The sequence below is a fragment of the Anopheles coluzzii genome, chromosome 2 (assembly GCF_943734685.1).
Source record: "Anopheles coluzzii chromosome 2, AcolN3, whole genome shotgun sequence".
Lineage (NCBI taxonomy): Eukaryota > Metazoa > Arthropoda > Insecta > Diptera > Culicidae > Anopheles > Anopheles coluzzii.
This window is the reverse complement of record NC_064670.1, coordinates 8,043,059-8,064,235: the sequence shown is the minus strand read 5'-3', so window position 1 is coordinate 8,064,235 and position 21,177 is coordinate 8,043,059. Positions and strand designations below refer to the sequence as shown.

Sequence of the window (21,177 nt, the reverse complement as noted above, 5' to 3'; positions counted from 1 at the left end):
TCAACCGGGTACATTGATACTGGAATTCTAGCAAAACAACACCTCAGCTTTCTACCTTTTACCCATTCGCGGTCGCTGTTTGCTTAGAAGCTGTCAATATTATTCTCGCATGCATTACGTTTGTGCTTCTCGCGTGATTTTTATGCTAAAACAAACATTGGATCTTGTTTTCCGTGTCCCCTCTCCCTTTCCTATCGATTAGTTGTCAGCGATCGGTAAGCGTGAAAACTGAAGAAGAGGAAAGCAACACGTCAAATGTAGTGCCGGACTGCGTCGTGACTTGCTCGTTGGCCATAACGTTTGCACCGGGACCGGGAATGGGTGAGGCTGCCAAGGGGAGACGGCTTTGACAAACATGAAGTACGGACATGAGTACTTGCATATGTGTTCTTTTCCCCGTTTCTTGGATTTTGGAAAGCTTCAATATTCCAGCAGAGTGTGTAGCAAATTGGGATCGTACTCTTCATATTTAAAGGCGTGAAAAAATAACTGACTGCATTAATTGAATTGAAAAAAAAAAAATGTTGAGTCAAGCAATGTTTTAAGCTTTAATGCTTATTCATTGAATTCATCATATTTATATGAAGAGAAAGAAACTAGACTAACAGCAATAGCGGACTTAGAAGCACAAGTCCTCGTCCAAGAAGGTAAAGTTCGCCAAACGAGTTCTTGCTCCGGAGACATGACGGCCCAATCACGGTCTCATTCTGGCTCACCCTGCACAACTTGAACGTCATGACAGGCTATCAAAACTGGGATGAATTCGTTGCGCACAGTACGAGCGTCGTCTTTTGGTCCTATGCGCCGGAGATCAGGTTCGCCTACACTCCATATACATTGCCGTTGACGCGGGTTGACAATCGAAACCGGAGCGAGGTGCAGCACCGCGACTGTCTTCCTCTTCCTCGCACGGTGGTTCGCACAACAAATTACAAGTTCGACAAACGCGAGGTGGGGCCGGTTGCCATTCAAGGAAATCCAGTCGCTCGAGTCCAGAAAACCGTCTTGGTAAGGCTCGATCGGAGCGGTTCCGGCCGAGACGCATGCGGAACAGTGTACTATGTTGGTTGGCGAATGAATGAATGATTTAGCACAACCGGGCCAAATGAATGAATGAACCAACCCTGGTAAGCATAAGCACGGGTAAACAAACCCCCCATACACACACACACACACACATACACTGACACAACAGCGCTGGTGCAGCAATGGTGCCCTTGCTTTTTATTTGCTTTAGTGTGTGCTTGGCAGGAGGTGGTTACCATTCATAAAATGCAATGTTATCAATCCCCCGATCCTCGGGCGGCATTGCCCACCCCAAAAACCTTCCCTGCCTCCTCCCCAATTGGTTCGGGTCGTTTCTCTTGGACTGTGTGTGTGTGTGTGCGCGCGCGTGGTGTGTTCTTTTATTAATACGTTTTACATCCACGGGGGAAGTTTTCGATTTCCACGCGCATTTCATCAAAGGGTTTTGGCGAGGAGGGAGGGATGCAAGGTAGGAGAGCGTTTTATGTTTCAGCGTTGCACCACAGACGCTTACGCTTGTTTTGTTTGTGCCCTCTTTTTTTGTTGTTCGAAGAAACCGCGCATAACCTGACGCCCTGACCGCAAGAAAAAGCGGAACAGCAGCAGCAGCAGCAAGATGTTAAATCGATTCGTTTTCTCTCGAGCAAAGACCCACCAAACCATCCCTCCTGCTCCGCGTCGGGTTGTGCTGAAAAAAGGGAATAATGTTGCAAATGTTTATGGTTTCTTTTTGTACTCTTTGGAGGGAGCGCAACGATGTCAAACGGGGCGTGCGCGGTGCGCGCGGAGTGCAACGCTGGGAATGAATCGTTTCGGTGGTTTATGTTTCACTTTCTAGTGTGTCACTTGGGTGGGAAGAAGGATCGGTTTTGCTGTGTGCGATATGGATTTCAATTTACCATCACCACCCCCTTTGCGGTGGTAGAGGACCCTCCTTTGGGTTTTGTTTTTTTTTTTTCTTCTCACTGTGAAGTGGAGTTTCAATTAAAACGTGCCATTTTTCTTCCATTTTAATGCGCCGCTGGAGGCGGAATGATTAAAAGACCGTTCGATCATTTGTGGCCTGTTCTTTTTCGATTTCAAATTAATGCACAACACCCACTCCCAGTGGTCTGTGTATGCTGAAAGCATTTACTTTCGAGGAAGCAACACAGCAACGTTTATTTTAGCACGCGACTTTTACAAGCACTTTTCCTTGCCCAGAGTGTTGCACTTAAGAAAAGTCCCACTTCCACACACACATTCCGATGCACTTTGATTGTTATGTTGGGATCTCCATGCGCTCCTTCCGCCAATTCCAACGCTGCATCAGTCCCCCACACATACAAACACACACTCACACTCGGCCGAAGGGCCTTGCCTTGCTTGAAAGTGTGCGCCCACTGCTTCTGCCCGAAAAGAGTTGTTAAGTGGCACGCCACAGTAAGGAGAAGCAACGAAAATAAATGCACTTATCGTCCACCACCACTCTCCCTATCTCTTTTTCTCTCTCCTTCTCTCTTGCTTACACTGTATGTGGACGCGTCCGCGATCCTTCCAACCGGATCTGCATCTCACAGACCCTTCAGCCTCGCGGCAGTACGGCATTCCATTGCCGATCGATTTGTCACGCTCTCGGGTACGGCTGCCGGCTCACATCGTCGCCAATTGGGCGTCCCCACCAAAAATGCCAGCTTCCGTAAATGCGTCACCTCGGCCGCGTGTGTTCTAGGCCCGGCTAATCCAAAAACTAATTTCCTGTCGAGCGGATCAAGTTTCCAACCAAAAACAAAGCGAGATTTGACTGTTCAGCATCGCACGGGAGAGTGGGAAAGAGAAAAAGCCGAAAAGCAATGCGCACAACGCGCACTACAGTTTTACCATACGGCGCACCGGAAGGTTCTCCGGAAGAAGGGCAAAAAGCAGCGGTCCACGAGAAGGAAGGCGCAAAAAGCAGGCAGAACGAACCGGGCCGCCGTTTTGCATTTGGCGGTGTGTACCGCGGTCGGGGTCGTGGTGGTTTTGTTCTTGCGCTTTACATACACCAAGATCGAACGATCGGGAAACGCTCGGGATGTTTGATGCAGGGCTGAGCGCGGTTGAGCTCTTCTGCTTTTGCGTAACAACAGTGTGTGACTATTTTAGTGACATTAACTTCAACACGACACACAACGTATGGGATTGAGTCATTTTGATAAACTTGCACAACACTTGCGCACACATTATAGGACTACTTATTGCGGTATTATTAATCTATCTTCGTGCTTTATCAGTTGATTTACATACCAGTTCACTCCGTCCCACTGACTACGCGCATCATAGGCGTGCGGTGTCTTATGTGACCAAAGGTTTCTCGCCTTAAACTCTACTATTTGCATTTCGACACGATGGTTTAACTTGTTGATTGCTCTCCTCCGCACGCAACAACCGATGTTAAACCGATTAGCATACTATCATGCGGCCAGATCCGCAACCAACTTTCCTCTCCGCAATGGTGTCGGCGTCGGCGACGTTTTTGGAACCGTGGCGGTATTTTGAGCGCTTCCATAGAGAAATGCCGCGTCCCAGTATAGCCTTCTTCAGTTTAACCTACTCAAGCGTGTGTATGTGTATGTGTGCTTGTTTTCAAATGCCACACACATCGGGATAACGTTCGACAGCAGGCATCACCTTTGCAAGCCCTTCCTGAGGGTTTGTTTTTCTCTATTCGTTTTGGGAAGGTTGCTGTTTTTACGTACAGTGTTTCCCTTCAGCTTGAAAGGGTTCTGTGGCTGTTTCGTTACTGCGATGGTGATGATGATGATGATGATGATGATGGCCGTACTGTTGAGCGTCTCAAGTCCCACGTCGGAAGCCCTTGAGGAAGTACTGTTGCCGCACGCCTGCTTCTGCTGATGCTTGACGAGCCCCCCTCGTGATCGTTCCGCGTTTGGAAGCGCTGCACACCTCCGCATATGCTGTGGGCTGCGACCGCGTACACACTTGCTGCCGAGAAAGACAGAGAGCGAGAGCGAGAGCACGAGCAGCAGAGAGCGGAATTTGTATGCCCGTGTGAGAAGCGAGCACGTTGAACATAGCCAACGCACTGTGAATCGGGCGCGGGACATGATTCAAGCAAGAGTTTCTTTCTTTAAAATTGAATTTAAACTATACATTTTATTTCGGGTTTATAAAATCTAATTGTTGACATTTCGATCATTTTGTGCAATCCCAAATTCGCTAGTTTATTTTTCGTTTACTTTTTTACTACCTTAATCATGGACATGTTCGTCATATTTGTTGGAAATCTTCGTAACAAAAAACAGAACGGAAGGTTTACATCGAATGCACAGTAAATACATGAATGCATCGATTGTGTAACTATTCACTTACTTAGTCAGTTAAAATATTTCCATATTTATACTTCATTTGTACAATAGCGGTGTTGTGCTATAATGGTTATAACACCGACAAACCGACGTGAAACTGGCGTTAAAAAAGTGTCTCACACGAAAGTACTGTCATTTACCAGTGAGGCGATCACTTCTGTCAAAGTAAGCTCTGTTCACTGCTGCTTCGATGTAAACAACTTTTCTAAATACAAATTGCGAAGGAAGTGTGAGGCAAGATTTTGTGAGAATTTTTGAACAAAACACCCAGGAAAATCATTTTATAAGTTTCCAAATCAATGCAAAAGATGTGAGAAGTACATAAAACAATACGCATTGGAATTTGCGAAGAAAAACAAAAAGGGGATTTTGCAGTTTCTTCTCTGTGTCAGTGTAGTAAGCGAATCATTATAGAGATGGCGCTAGTGTTTAACGTATTTTCATTTGAAATCAGGAGACAACTTTTGAATCTCATTTTGTCCGAAGTGTCACGTCGGTTTGTCGGTGGTTATAATGCTATAATGGTTCTGAAATAAGCTCTCCTCATTGTTTTGTTTTTTTTTTTTTTTGTTTTGTAGCTCTTGGCTTATTGCTCTCTGCATTACGTAGCTTTTACCGCTAGGACGTTAAATTATAAGAGAAAAAGTGTTTTAAGAAAAAAAAACTCTGGAGTGAAATCAGCCTAATACTAACCTAAACAAAATCATAATTCCTACAGACATCGGTTGTATAATCTCAATATACTTTTCATGAATAAAAGCATTGTGTTGTCATTGGATGTGATCATAATGATTCAAAGTTTAGGTCGACGTGTAGCAATATATAACATGTGGCTATAATATTCAGAAGAGCTTATTCGTAGCAATTTAATAACTTTGCTATAGAGCAAAAAGAAAAAATAAATAATTTGGCAGTTAGGTGTACGGTTGTTTGATGGTGAGAGTGTGTACATTGTTGAATTTAACTGCGCAGCCTGCACCGGCTTCGCTTTGTTTCCCGTACGTACCGGTTAACGGTCGACTTTAATTTGATTTCAATCATCACTCTTAGATCATTATCGAAGATGTTGTGTTTGTGAAATGGCACAGTGTAAAACCGTACTTTGATGTATACTGTTTGTTCATTTGTTCATGTGGGAAGAGCTAAAAGCCTAGCTACATGCACTATGCTATAGCTGTCATAGTACGTGTATAAGGATTCATATTACGTGCTTGAAAATTGACGCCAAATATGCCCGCTAGATTCTTTTTTTTTTAATAAGACGACTTTTAAACCAAATCAAACAAAAAAGCTGCATAACCCTTCGTAACACACCACAATTAAAAATATTAGCGTTCACAATAATAAAGCACAAAATGTATAATTTTTCACACCGGACTGGCGCCACCCATGACCACACGGTTTCCCACTGTACCCTGCCCACGGTGAGAGCGTTTCTCGTCTCGGCATCGCCGCTACTACCAGCAGCTCTCGGCAAAAGAAGCTACACGCGCGCGGAGGACGCGCACTTTGTTTTGATTCGTTGCCGCGGCTAGGTTCGTTTTTGTGTTTCTCGCGCTCTTCGCCCCAGCCGCCTGCTTACACACTTGTGCCTGTGGTAAGTAGTACCGCCGACCGGTTCGCGCAAAAACACGGGGTGTTCGGTACTACAGTGTGCGTTGTATGAGCGTTGGTGGAAACGGTGCCGCGGCGTGGAAGGCGTGAACAGAGCGCGGCCAAGGCGCACCGCCGCTGTATGTCGAGAGGACGCGCGCGGCATGTTTTTGGCATGAGATCGACTAAAATGCTTGCGTCGTCGCCGCTGATAAGTGTGTTTGACCGTGTGTGATTGTGTGAGTGTGTGTGTGTGCAAGGTAGCAACGCGATAAGGTACACGGCACACACCAGTACAGTGCAGCCAGGAGCAGCAAATGTTCAAGTGCGTTATCGTTATCGATAACTGATCGATAGGCCGCGCGCAGTTTACGCTGCTCATGCTGGTGTGACACTCTTACGCACTCGTGCTATTGGAAAACAAAACGCCTCCGTGTGTAAAGCCGCGCGCGTGTACGCCGTTGTGTAATGAGATGAGTTTTCTTGTTATGCTTTTCACAGCAATTTGTTTGTGCAGCGTGTGTGTGTGTGTGTGAGTGAGTGTGATTTACATGATTGTGTACCAATCGGTGTAGCAAAAGTAGAAGAGCCCGCCAACCTTCCCGCTCAGCCCTTCGCACGCTTTATCGACAACGTTTCGACGATCGCCCATTTTCTCACCCTTCTTCTTCTTCCGTGTGCCCGGCGTTGCGCGCGCGTGTATGTTTGCGCGAATCATGTTGCTCGCACGAAAGCGCGTGCGAAAGTGGAAGGAAGTGCGAACCCTTTTTTCTCCTGCTGACAAGGCGTCGACAGGCGTTATGACAGCGGGTGATTAATTGCGTCAGTTAGCGTCAGGCTGCGATTGAAATGTGTGTTTGTGTGTCGATTTTTTGAAGTTATTATTGTTTTTTTTTGGTGTTTCTTCTGGCGAATATTTTCCATTCTTCCGTGCCTCCTGCTCAGCATGCATACTAGTAGTGGGGGAAGTGCTAGTCCGCCCGCCTGCAACGGTGAAAGTCGGAGCTTTCGCAAGCGACCCTTGTCGATCGCGCGAGTGGCGGCATCCATTTTTTGTTTAAGATCCGAGAAACTTACGACCGAACCGAAAAAGAAAAGGAGCACCCCGTTATCATCGAACGAACCTCCCCGCCCCCCACATTCAAACCTAAACAAAAAAGTAATAAACGCACGACGCGCACGACGGAGGCTTAAAAAGGAAAGTAAAAACAGACACCTCGATGATGATCGAAAGTGATCACCGAAAAGGGGACCGCGCCGGGCCGGGAGAGCGCGTTTATGATGTTTATGTTGGGCCAACATATCGGGTGGCGTATCGATCGGCTTCTTAGCGATCCCACCCACCTGAAATCCGTCGCGCGCGCCCGCGCCATTCACCAGCAGTCCCGAGCGTGCGTGGGGGCCACCGCCAGTTGGGTCAGTTTGTTTTTTTGGAGATTTCGAAATCGTTCCCTGCGCCCGAAATGGGCGAGGAAGACGACATTCGATAATCGTAACGAACGAAACGATCCATCGATTGCCGCCACACTTTGGCCACACTGGCGCGATCGCTTGGGTGGATAAGACGCTGCGTCTCTCAGACCAGTGGTTGGTTTGCCAGTGTTTGAATTTGTTCCCTTTCCGTGCCGTTGGGGAAGGGTGTTACGCTTGGAGCGTGGTGCTTGGGTTCGAATGTGTGGCAGTTGGGAACCAGGAGACACAGAAGCACCTTTTTTTCTTCTTCTTCTTCTTCTGCCTTGTCATCCTCGCCCAGCCAAACCGCGCGCTAATCGGGAACGCTTCGAAGCGCACTTATTCGGACCGATAAATTTTAAAGTCCACCGGGCTGGTCCACCAGTCTGGGTTCTATTTTTAATCGCGCAAACACGCATACATATCGGCCCACTTCGTTATGGGGCCCCCACCGACCGACCGACCGTCGCGCGCGGGGTGGTTTATGGTTCACGTTTGCCAACTGTGCTAACGGTGGAAGTGGGCCACACAAATACCACATGCACTCACAAACACTCGCCCAGGCTTGTACGCACGTGCGCTCCTAACACTTCGATGTGTTGCAAAGTTGCAGCGCCAAACAACTCAACTGCCCCAGTGGCAAGTACCTCACCGTGTGTGCCGGGTGGTTTTGTTTCATTGTTGAATGGTGCGGGGTTTTTTGTTGATGTTGTGCTCTTCAAGTGCAAACTTTACAGTCTGTGGCACCTCTTCGGGTTTGAACTGTCCTCTGCGACCGCTAGGGAAAGTAAAACGAAAAGCGTCAAGTCGTCATAAATCATCTTACCTTCTTTTTTGCGCACCAATGCTTAGAACACAGCTTCGAGACAGTGTGTGCGTGTGTGTGTGTGGTAATAAAATAAAGATGGTTCTTAGAATGAGCGCACCTTTTGCTTCCCGGTACAGCACGCAGCCATAAGTGTGTGTCTCCTTTGCCAACCGGACCCCGGCACACAAATGCACCACCGTTGCACATTCACCTGCAACTCCTGGGCGCGAGAAAAGGGGCGCTCCACGCGCTCCCCTCCTCTGCAGCACACGTGCGCAAGGTGCCAACTGATCAAGGGCCGCACAAGCGAGGCAAAAAAAATGTAGTAAATGCAGAGCACTTGGTGTCGGTCGAAACCCCCGCAACTGTGCGCAACTGTCAAGCGCGAGAGTGACAAAGTCATGTCGCGTAGACGGTGCGCGGGCTCGCCTAATGGCGACCAAACGACTTCCTTTACAACCGTGGTGTGCACGGTGTACCGGGCGGCACGCTTTCATGTGTCCGTGGTGGACCTTTGGATAAGACGGAGGACCAAAAAAAACGGCACTGCACCGCAATACAGACAACCAGAAAGGCGGACGGCAGACGGCCGTTGACAAATCGATGCGTTCTGGTTTGGCAGTTCCTGGTCGGCCGCGCCATGCCAGAAGCCCCGGGTCTGAAGTTCTAAGACCTTTCTGGCGATAGACGAAGAAGACGAGGATGGTACCGCTTTGCGTTTGGTATTTAGTAATTAAAAGTACGCTACGGATTGACCCACAAAATGCGACATTCAACGAAGGAGTCCGGGGTCCGGGAATCCCAATTACGGCTATTGCATCACTTGGGTACTCGTACACTGTGGTGTAACGTAGGACTCACTTACAGTAGATAACAAACGTATGCTTTTGAATTACATACATTCATTCGGGCAGCAGCAGCAGCAGCTGACCTCGAACGGCAGATGATAAGGAATTGGTCGAAAAATTCGAACAATTGCGATAAGGCGTCGTTGATTGAATCACAGACACAGGCTGCTCTGTTCCGATTGTACTTCTCTCTCTCTTCCAGCAATTCTTCGTTCAAGGTAAATTTTGTACTTCCGCCCCGCAAATTATCATCCACAGTGGCCCTTTGCTGGGCGGAAGTTGAAGTGAACGAGTTTTAGAAGAAGGTACCACCGAGGCATTAGAGTGTGCTGTAGTTATATGGCGATTTCTCTCTAGCCTGGCATTCTTGAACGTTCCTATCGAACTCACTGGCTCGGCGTGTGAAATACAAAACAAGAATTTCAAGAATCAATTAACATCCTTCTATCTCTCTCTCTCTCTCTCTCTCTCTCCCACCCTTTCGCGATTGGGATGGCTGTACAAGAAGGAAACTAAAAAATCCTTATCGAATCGAGCTGCCTTTTAAAAAGTGTTAGAGCCTGAAGAATGTAGCAGCGAACGCAGTGAGGGTTTTCAGATGTTTTCCCTTCTCCCAGCGTACCAGCGTGTTGGTTTCAAGGTTCATTAAAGTATGATTAACGAAATTGCTCTTATTATCTTGCGCTTGCTTCGTAATTGTCTGGAACGATCATTGCGCAACTTTTGGTGGTTGGTGTGTTGAGAACATGGGGTCTGAAGTTATTAGAAGCTGTTTGGAACTCGCGCGTGTGTATGGATAAGGTAGAAATAGGAACTATTTGTCTTTCCATTTCATTCGTCAGTTTCTTGTAGCTTATTGGGTAGGAGAGGCAAAGATGAGATGATTTACATTTAGGAATACATAAATTTGCTAGTAAAACTGGTTTATGATCCGAAAAGAATGGCACGAACCTAGACCAAAACGACGTTGTTTCACATGTGGTGAACTATAAACACGTGTATTCACCACTTTATACAAAGGGCGAAAGCAACAAAGCCATTCAGTGGAACGCTCTTTCTCTCTTGCAAAAGGCCGTTACAAAAGGTCCAGGATACGTAAGAAGTTCATTTAACTTGCAGCACTTCATCGTGTGCCCTTCTCGCCACACCACGAGGGCAGCAGCATCAACCAGCAACAAAAACTGCAGCATCTGGTTAACGGTGCAGGCCACTTCTAACCATCAACTGCACCAGATAACTTGTTCTGCTACTCGTCAACGGCACTGAAAGCACTCATCTCAAGTTCCATTCCTCCCGAAACCTAGTATACCGCGCTTCACTAGACTGCCAGACGAGCCTGTAGCCTAGAAAGGCCAAAAGGGCCAAAGAACTTTTAATCACACTGTTTATCGTGCCCCGAGATTTGGAGACGCAGGCAGTGTAATGCAAGTAGCAGCACTAACAGCAGCAGCAGCAGCGACAGCAACGATGCTGGATGAGTTTTGCGGATATGTTTACAGTGGCACATAAATTATGTATGCTTGAATTTGCTGCACACCTCTGCTCTGCAACGCTGTTGCTGCTTCTCCTTGGCTAGTCAGTGCACTGATGCTAGTCAGTGCTATTCCTGGCTGCGCTTTAGCGAGGCGCCAGCTTGAACATTTTCGAGTGAAACGTATTTTTACGGAAAAGGTGCGTTGAACACGCGCCTGTCTGCCTGACGTGCTGACCACAGCGGCCGGAAAGCGTAGCCAGACGGTGGAAATCGGTCGCCAACAGTAGAACGCATCTCGAATGTAGGTTATGTTTAGATCTCCGCATAGTTATAGTTCCGGGATCATCTAACATGTTCCATACTTTTTCTGTCTGTTGCTGCTGCTGTGTGCATGTGTGTGTGTGTGTTTGTGTTGAGATTTCTGGCACGTTTTGCTAGTGTTCCGGTACATTCCGAGCGATAGGGGCGTACCTAGAGGAAATTCAACACACATCCATTGTTGGTTAAGAGTTTGTTGGGTCGGAAAATGGGTTTCGCGTTACGTTCCTCGCCGCAACAGCATAAATGATGATCGATGGGATCTCAGGGCGTGTGGAGAACGCACTGTACACATCAACTTTGCCCGCGAGCCAGAGGAAAATTCATTCTTGCGTGAGTTCTATCAATACCACCCGGCAAGAGGCTGTGCTGGAAAGCGAACGTCCCACACAGAACCATTTGCTTGCAATGTCCTCAGGCTACAATCGCGTGCTGTTGTTGTGGGTGAAAGACGTTGACTAGTGGCACGCTTCCAGACACACACACAATTTGCATTCGATTGCAAGCCTGGTATTGCACGAGCATGCCAAAGGGCACACACCATTTTATGGAGCGAGGTTTTCCTCCTTCGTCGGTCGGTTAGATGCCCAGTTGGATGAATTTTCACTTAATTGGCATCCAGACGGGCATTTGGAAGAACTGGCGTGTGCGAGTACCATGGAACGAGCACCCTTTGCCCTACTTTGAGTTATTCAGCAGTAATTTTAGTGTTTTTACATGAGCGCCGAGCACGACTCAATGGGGCACGATTTAGGTCCGGCTGCGGAGGCTGGAGTTTTTGTATCTGCCGGTAGCAATCCCGGCCACTTGGTTGACAAGAGGAGGACAATAGTGGCCAAACCGAGACCAGAAGCTTGGCATCTTTTCAATAGGCTCCGCTACCGTGGACAATAGTTACAAGTTTTGTTTTCCTCATGTTTGAGTGTTGTGTACAAGGCCCTGAAGCATGCGAGAGGATGTGTTGGCATGTGCTGTTGACTTTCCCGAACTTCTTGTAAACACTCCGGCTAGGTCACTCGTATTTGTTATACACTCGTCCAGGAGGAGCTGGGCACTCTTCTGGGTGATGAAGTGGTTGGAGTTGATGACCGAAATAAAAAAAAAAAACGAGTAGCCCCCTTCTCTAAAACTCTTCCTTCCCCGTTTGTTGGTGACGTTGGGACGATGAAATTGTTGGCAGTTAATGCCGTCGTCATCATCACGTCAGCCCTTGTCAACTCCCGCGCCAGGCAAGGTTGGCTTGTTAGACGTTGCAGCTCGTTGATTTGTTTGGCCGAAGTTTTGTGTTATTTTTTTCACCTTTTCAACGGGCGATTGCTGCTGGAATCTCGCACCACAACAAAGCCGAAGTCTGTCCGATGTCTGATTTTGGCTTTCTATGCTCACTGACTCAAAACCTTTGGCACTTGTGACCGGTATTTTGCTTTTGCTTTTACGCCGAGTTGCACTCAGCTCTTGTGGGCAGTTTTGTATGATGGATAAGAAAAGCTCTCGCTTTAATTAGTCTCAAGGACGTCCACCGACAGCAGACACACGCTTTGGAGCTCAGGGGCCCTCTGTTGTTTTCGTCTGCGCTGCCTCCGCAGGTCGTGCATTTTGTTCACCTAAACGCCCAAACGAGTCGATCAGAAGCGTGAAGCGGTTGACAGCCCACGATAATGCAACGGAATAATAACGAACTCGGAGCCCTTGCGAGCTGAAACGGCGGCGGCTCATTAGTGCGGTGAGGCCACGGGACTTTCTGCTAAAATCCGGTCCTGGATGGTGAGGGCGAGTCGTTCGAGGCTGGGTTGAAAGTAACAAGTGGCGCTCGATCGATCGAACTGTTTGACTTTTGTTCGTCATGCATCAACGGTGGGAGATTTGTTTTCATCGGAAACGAGTTGGTGACGATAATCAAAGGAATAAGTCTTGCCAACCAGTTTGAAATTAGGCTTGTTTTTTCGATGATTACAGAGCCTTATCAAGTGGAAATTCATTCCACCTGCTAGCTTCATCTGAAGGTTTGGCTCCTATCAAGACCGCTTGTGCGGTCATATTTAAGAAGAAGAAGAAGAAGAAGAAGAAGGAAACTTGTTTTGCAACCAACTGGAAAAGGCCATTCAGCAAAACTATCGGAAGTCAGGCCCGGGAGCAATTAGCAATAACTAAGTTACACCCAATTGCTGCTGCAAACAAACCCCGAATGATTGACAGGCGGATGACAGGTTGACAGGTATTTGGAAGGTAAATGGATTTTCAAAATAAACGATGCGAGAGCAGTAGAGTGAGCTGCTCTACCCGTCGCTCGTCTCAGTTAGGGCCTACACATTCGAAGGGGATCGCCTGATTAATCATCTAACCTTTTGATAGTGCTTCCCGTCCATTTAACACTTCCGATCATATTTTTATGACACTTCTCCTCCCACTTAGGCTGGTTTTTTTAAATGGACTCCTCCAAACACGCATTAATCTTTTTTGCTTGCTAAAACCCCGGTATTATATGAAATTTCTCAGGACCCTGGCTGGTAACGAATGAACGGAATTAGCAAAACGCGTGAAGGAATGTCCACGAAGCGAGCGAGTGCGGGCATAAAAGTGCCACAGGAGATAAGATCACCATTACCAGGCGCTGGTGTAGACTTAATTTAATTAGGAATCCATCCTTTGCACGCGATACTTTGCCAGCTCCACCACGGTTCCATGGCAAGGTTTTTTTTTCTATGTACCACATCACAATGTGTATCCGCGCAAGAAAACGCGTCTGGCAGAGCGAAACCACCACCTTACCTTGGCCAGGGTGGCAAATATTTGACCGTTGGGGCAATCGCCTGAGAGGATAGTTTAATTATTTGCTTCTTGATAGCCGGTGGTGGTGGTGCGCTAGCAGAAAGAACGTAGGGTGGGACTGACTTTATCGGGTACACCTTTTTGGGATACAGTGAGGCGAGTTCTCTGTTGTCTGGGCTGGTTAAGGGTCCCCCTTTATTGTACTGCAAAACGTGGCGCGTTTTGTTGGTGTTTACATTCCGGCATGATAAGAGGTTGCTGTTTTTGTGAGCTAAGGCTTTAAACGACTTTAGTGTACACCGCGATCGGTCGTTTGTGTAATTCAAACGTTGTGTTAAAAACCTCAAGATCATTTCATTTCTTAGATTGAACTGTACTTTTTAACAAGAATAATCAATTGTGTTTATGCAAGAGCTTGAGCATCTTCAACTATTTCGGTTGAAAAGAAGGTACTTCAAACAATACAGTTTATGTAAAGTGCTGCGAAAGTTAGGGGTTATCCTCCGGAAGAAAGCATTTTACCTGAATGAAGTTAGCGACTTACGGCTAAAACGGTTTCTCCAGAACTCTCTTCTCCCTTCCAAAGGTAATCCACCCTTTTCTGTTCATCACAGTTATTTGCGTGCCTGGTTGTGATTAATAATTGAAGCTTTATCAATGTATGGGGAGGGCTCGGTACAGGTACAGACGGTTGGTGCGCGTACCTACGACCTCTGAGACCTAATTTTTCGACGTTGCGCCTTCCCTTTTACGAAGCTAGCGCGCTTCCGGACAGACTACCCAGTTTTCCTTTACCAAAACCTCGTCAACATCACGACGAGAGAGAATGCGGGAGGGGTAGAGGAAGTGTTGTGGAAAACGATGAGACGGTGAAGTTTCGCAAAACAAGCAACCGAGCGACTCAAGTAGCGCAACCGATGGCCCAAGAAAGGCACTACTTTTGAGCGGCGAGAGTGCACACCCCGGTCGGAGCAAATGAACTTTAATAATACCGAATTATTAATGATCATCAATTTGAAAATAAATAAAGAGATCCGTTTGTTTTCGGTTCGTTCCGAGCAAACGATGGCAATTTTATGGTTTCGATCGACGGGTGGCCACCACTTCGCGGAGCGGAAACTACCGCGGGATGATGGGGAGGGAACTTACACGGAGCGTTTCTTGCAAAGGGTTGGAAGCGCAGCTCCACGCAAACAGCGCTGCGCCACGTCTCACTGTACAAAGGCTCAACTCGGCTCCCTATCTCAATTAGAATCTTACTCAATAAATTTCACCACGCGGGCTTACAGCGCTAGCCTGCTGTTGCTTTCGTGCTGATGCAGCACTATAGTTCCAAACACGTACACACAAACACACACAGAAAGCACGCTGATGCTCGCAAACGTTGCCGATTTCAGTGTTTTTTCCCTTTCCCTCTAGAAGCACACAGTTTTGTCTTGGTTTGAGAGCAGTAAATAAGAAAAGAGATGGTAAAAGCATCGGCAGGTCTTCTCCCTTTCCTTTGGGCAGGCCAAAATGCGCGGGAGAAAGGCTTCACGAGGCGGCCCAGCTCCATATTCCCGTTTAATCTTACCTACCACCGAGCGGAAGATCAAGAGTCCGGCAAATGAAAACAAATCAAATTTAAAACGTTCACACATCAAACAAACAGGGGTATTGCTAACCCACGGCAAGAAAGAAATGCCGTCTGGGTGTGTGTGTGTGTACTTCGGACATAGCTTTCCGTTCCCAGACTGGAGTGCGCCTACGGGTCGACACCCTCCGGAGGCGAGATCACACTACAACTGCTGCACATTGTTTACAAACAAATCAGCAGTTTCGAACTTCTACTTGTGATCGCAATTCTTCGTCGTGTGATCTCTACCGGCAGGTTAGGAGCCGCACAGAAGCCCTCCGGGGTCATACCTTTCAAGCCCCGAGGTGATGTTCGTTGCTGATTGCTTCAAACGTCCGCGCAGCACGTGTAATTGGCACAATCGGCGAAGGGATCTAGCTTGGATCTAGCGATCTGCGACGGTTACAGCTGGGGATGATCCTGCGGGACCTCCGCCGGTAATTTACCGCTGCTACGTGACGTTTCGCAATGAGGCTTTCAGCTGTCATCAGAGGGGCAGTCAGGCATGTACAGTCGGATGCCATTGCGGGTTGCGGTTTTGTGTGTAATTGTACGCCCTCCTCCCGGGCGCTGGGAAGGAGATGTGGCTGCGGTCCAGACACTAAGGCTACTTGCCAGTCCAGTTTTTGGCGCTAGTTGCGAACGTGTGAGTGTGTGTGCAAGAAGGTGACACTGGTGTGGCTTCGCTTCCATCACGCCCGACGCAAATTGGTCCATAAAAATGGGAACGTGAGATAGTGGATGCCCCAGCGTGCTAGCAGTAATTAGCAAAAGCAACCACCGGTGGAGATCCTCGTCGGCGGTGTCGTTCACCAATGCACGGCTCTTGCATCAACAAAATGGTTTACCTCATGTGATCTGCAGAGTTTGGGACGGGACAGTCCGCCACGCTGCAGCACTTTGGTGCCAGATCTTTGATAGCAGTCACGCTCTTGCGCATTTATCACGATGACAAATACTACTTCCCCGATCGTGCGAGGTATGTGCCCCGGCGGAGGTGTTTTGCAAAAATCAGATGTGGAGAATGGTTCCACCATGACCAGATCGCTCACTGTTCAATTTGTGTCGTGAGACCAAGGGCGTACACATTTTCATTCGTCACTATTCAGCTGTCATGCGATAGGCGTGATAAAGTGGACACAATGTTTATTGGCAGTACCGTGCATATACTTTTGCTTGAGCGGAGTCTGCTAGGTACGGCAAGGTAAACACACAGATTTATTCCTAGCAGAAGCACTTACTGCTGATTAATTCAATACGATTTGATCCAGCAAAGAGGTAAGCCGTACAAAAAACTAGAAGAGTCGTTGACGAAAGCGTAAAGAAGGGAAGAGTCTCACTCTCTCTCTGTCTAAATTGTCCACTCTACATGCGGTGGTAAAGATCTTGCGCTCTCTATCGAAAAGCGAATAGTGTCGATTTTAACTGCTAAAGTACCTCAACCTTACTGCCTTGTTGATCTACTCGGATGCTCGATCGTTCCATCTCATAGATACGAGGATCGAATTCAATTCACGCCTCTGGACACTGCATCAACAAGTGTGCCTTCGTTGCATGTAGGATATATTATCCCCTTCACGACTCGCGGACTGGACTCATCAGCATCGTAATACATCTGACCTACCGAAGCGACCTTTGACGATCGGGTTTCGAGCTATCTTCTTACCGCCGCCACATGGACTCATCCTCTCAATACTCGGGGAAATATTAATTAATACACACTCCACAGCACTTAGAGTGCTGGCTGTATCGATATGCAGCGCGCCAGTGCCTCAATACGCGAGGCTAGACGATTACCAATCTAATTGGATTTGGTTGTCAGTTTGGCGAGTTTCACTTCAATTCCTTACCGAAGATTGATGCCCGTGCGATGATAATTTCAAAGCTGATGAAGATGACGGGTACTTGTGCGATGGTGGTTGCACATTCAAGTGACATCATTCAAAGTGCTGCGTGCTACTGTTTTGCTACCGCACGTACGCAACCGAACCGAGTCAGGGTGCTGCGGTTAGGCGAGACGAGCCATTTTTACGATCACCAGAAGCCGTTTGAGGGCAACTCAAAGAAGCAAGGCCTGGCCTGTGTCTAAATTTTTCAGATTAGTGTGTCTAATTGCAAACTTATAACTCGGGTTTTCGGGTGGGGATAATTTTATTGATCGTGAACCGACGGCGGTGCGTTCGCGAAGTGTATTGAAGATCGTTCGTCATCCATACCGGCTGTGCGTCTTACCGGAGTAGAGAATTAATAATCGTTGGGGGAAAACGGACGAGGGGCTTACACTGCCGCCATGACAAGTTTGCACAGTGATGTAACAGACACTCGTATTCATTACACTAAAACCACCGTGTACGCCTCCGTACGATCGCATCATCGTGCAAAGGGAAAAGGGTTAGAAGGGGACTGTTTTTCGTTTGATTAGTCGCTTGCTGCCGCCATGGTGCTGTGTTTTATGACCGTTCTCATTCATTGAAGCGAGCAGGCGAAGTGAACACACATGTGCGAGTGTGCTTAGAATCAGAAGAGTAACAGGTTGGTGACGTGATCGCGTTGAGCTAGAGTGCTGGAAATAAACTGGTACTGGTGCCGTACTAGTCTGTTTGAAGTAATTTTGCAGACGTCGCCTGTTTTTTTCTGTTTATTTTGAAGTTGTTTTGAAGCTACAATACAACTATGGGTGCTCGGAAGTGGGAAGCAATCCCTTGTTTCGTTCGGACACACGCAACAACCCACAGAGATACACACACACACCGACAAAGAAGATCTTTTTACAAGACATTGACAAGAAAAACTAAGCTCCCCAGCCACGTGGTGGAGAGTGGAAATATTTCATGCCTTTTTATTTGCCCCTTTAAGCCTGCATTTTAGCTCGCTCGCAGCGCCCCGGCCCGATAGTACGCGCCACAGCTCCATTTCACCTACTTAATTTAATCTCACCAAATAAATGTGTGCAGCTTGTGAAAAATCCCTTCCGCTCCGCGCCTAAGCGCCATTCGTCGGGCCCTTTCCGCAGGGGGGTTACAGCGGGCACGGAAACAAAGCGCACACGTCGGTGGTTTTCCACTAAAAATAGTGTCGTGCCTTCGCTGCTGACAGGCCGGCGGAAATTAGACATCGCATGCAGACGGGGCGAGAGCACACACATATCTTTGGCCAGCATCGGAAGTTTTTCGTACGCGTCTGCCTAAATTTAGATCCGTATTCGACACATTTACGCGATCATGGAGGGTGGCAAAGGTAGAGAGAACGGGACATATATGAAGAGAGGGAAGGAGAGAGATAGTGAGCATAGAAAAAGGGTATAAATTTTACGATTTACCGGTAGTAAAGCGGCGTCTCAGATTCGAAGGTGTGGACACCTTGAACAGAACACAGAACACGGTGTTTTTGGGGTTGGCGTTGAAAAGGGGAAGAAAATAGACAGCCTAATAATCGCACGTGATATGGAATCCAATTTCAAATCTCTTTTTCCACATTCCTCGGTGGGAAGCCCAGAGTGGCAATATTGTGTGTATGAAATGACAAACAAAATGAAACATTTCACCAGTGTGGTAAAAGTGGCACTCTCATAAAACCATCAGTCAACAGCGTTAACACCCACTTTGGGTCATTTTGCGGGAGGGGTGGGCATTTGTTGTGCGGTTGTGTGCTTCTCCGCACAAAAAAAGCCCACATTAGTTGATCTAACAAACGATCTGGGATTTTTTTTTACAACCATCTCCTTCCTCCCCTAACACACACACACACACTCATTATCATATTGCTTTGGAGGAGGCGTTTGTCGTTGCTGGAACCACGGTTGCCTTCGGGCTGGTTTTGTTGTTTGGTGGAGAAATCGAACGGAAACAAAGCGCGCACTGCTGAGGTCTCCAATACGGAGTGCCCCTTTCTTCCTAATGTCGCACGGTAGTGGATAAAAAACACACACACACACACACACACACACACACACACACACACACACACACACACACACACACACACACACACACACACAGTGGGCAAACAATCCGTTTGATGAATTTACAAGTTGACAGTATCCATTACCGATGCTAATCGATACGGGGCAAATTGGGGGAAAACGAACACTTTTTATTTCGCTGCCTCGTTTGGAGCTTGATCTTTGTACAGGGAGTGTTAGATATAACAGCAAAAAAAAAATCCTTCCGGAATGCGGAAATCTGTTTCGCCCACATGGACAGCTGCGAGCGTGGGGCAAAGCTAGTTACCAGGCCGTTGCAATTGCAAAAACAAAAAACAAAATAAACGAATTACGGCTCTTGCAGGCTTGGATTGATAGGTTGGTTGCTGTTTTGTTTGTTGCTCATTGCTTGTGTTGGGTGTGTTGGAAGTGTTGTTTTGTGCAAAATAACGAGCGTGAACTAGAAACGAAACGCGAACGTCGCGACACCAAACTGTGACCAACGTTGGGCGGTAACTGTGTGAAGCGGTGTAATTTATTTAACGAGATTGAATTTATTTTACAGCAGCAATTTGTAGTTGTGTGATTTGAACTAGTGTGTTGTGCTTTAAGTTAAACTTTTATGCAAAAAAGAAACGTTATCGTTAGTGCAACAGTGCAGTGTCGCAGTGTAGCGTATGTTTGTGCTTTATTCCGATGAAAATGTTGCCTTCTAGAGACTATCAGCGTAGTGACAACTGTAGTGATACTGATTGCTAAAAATAATGGATGTATCGGTAAGTACTCAAACAGAGTAAAATCCTTAAAAGGTTTGAATTTTTTGACTCACTCATAAATGAAATGTTCTGTACTGCAGCAATTTGTCATAAAAAATGGAATGTTTAGAAGAATTGTGGATGCAAGATGTCGCGATCAATCTGCCTCTTATTCAACTACTCTTGAGAAATAATCTAAATTTGAATAGAATAGGCTCTGGTTAATTGAAATGCACGACAGCTGTAAAAAGGTTAACATCAGGCTTTCACTTGGGTCTTATCTCTTGGGGTCGTTGCGGATCATTTTTCGTGCTATAAATCTCCAGAAACTATGCAACATTTAGTTATAACTTATTTAAATGTTAAGAGATTCAGTAATAGTTATAGCTTGGAACCCATTACAGGGATGCAGACAGAACAGTGTTTACTGCTGAAAGTATAAATACAAATTATAAAGCAAAGCTGCTTCCTCTCAATTCCACAGCAAAGCATAAAACATTATACATGCTGAATATGGTTCCAGGAATGTATCGATCGGTTAATGTCATAAGGGATTTATAGTTTACATCGAACTCGGCGTCGGGCACTACATCATACACTACTCAGGCAAAAGCAAAATACCGACTCATCAATCATTCGTTGTACACAAACACACACACACACATACTCGGCTTATCAAAGCCGACCACCAGACATGCATTCACTGCTTCAACATAAGTGTGAGTGTGTGTGTGGGGGGGCTTACAGCGAACCCACAAAAAAAGGAATAAAATCTACATTTTCCAGTCTGCAGTCTGTTTTCACTGCTGGCGATGGAAAAAGGCACCCGAGTGCCCTCTTAACCTTTTGGAGAGGGCTAGGAAAGACAAAAGCAATAAATTTGTCTACGCGTCTCTGCGCCTAGTGCAGCACTCTCTTTATCATTTTTTATCTTTAATTTCGATGACAAATGTTTCGAGTGCTATTTACACGGGCCCTACGAAGCAGATGCAAAACGCTCGCGGTGGAGTTTTCCCTGCTCTCTGGGTTTGTTGCGGAGCGTGTCTTTCATACGCTGTCTTTCTCTCCCGACACTCTTTCCCGTAAACATTTTCTTCATTGGAAAGAGATCTTTTTTGCTGTTCACAACGAAGCTCAAAAAACCTCTCTAGGAAAAAAAATCATTTTTATGATAAAGAAAACATAATGTTGAACGAGTGCATATGCGCCCAGGGGGAACGGGAAACAGGAAACCTACAAATTTATTAACT

The 21,177-nt window shown here is 46.8% G+C and overlaps 1 protein-coding gene across 8 annotated transcripts in view; it reads left to right on the top strand.

Annotated features, from left to right (window-relative positions):
* Nucleotides 1-21,177, top strand: part of LOC120947859 (tensin-2) — a 109,196-nt gene that overhangs the window by 5,909 nt on the left and 82,110 nt on the right. The window contains exons 1-2 of one of the 8 annotated variants that reach the window (XM_040363633.2): nucleotides 5,865-5,970; nucleotides 19,738-19,948. The exons of the other annotated variants lie outside the window; for them this stretch is intronic. Coding sequence (XP_040219567.2) covers nucleotides 19,937-19,948 — 12 coding nt within the window. The 5' untranslated portion in view covers nucleotides 5,865-5,970; nucleotides 19,738-19,936. Of the gene's footprint in view, nucleotides 1-5,864; nucleotides 5,971-19,737; nucleotides 19,949-21,177 lie in introns of those variants that run through there. 8 annotated transcript variants of the gene reach the window in all.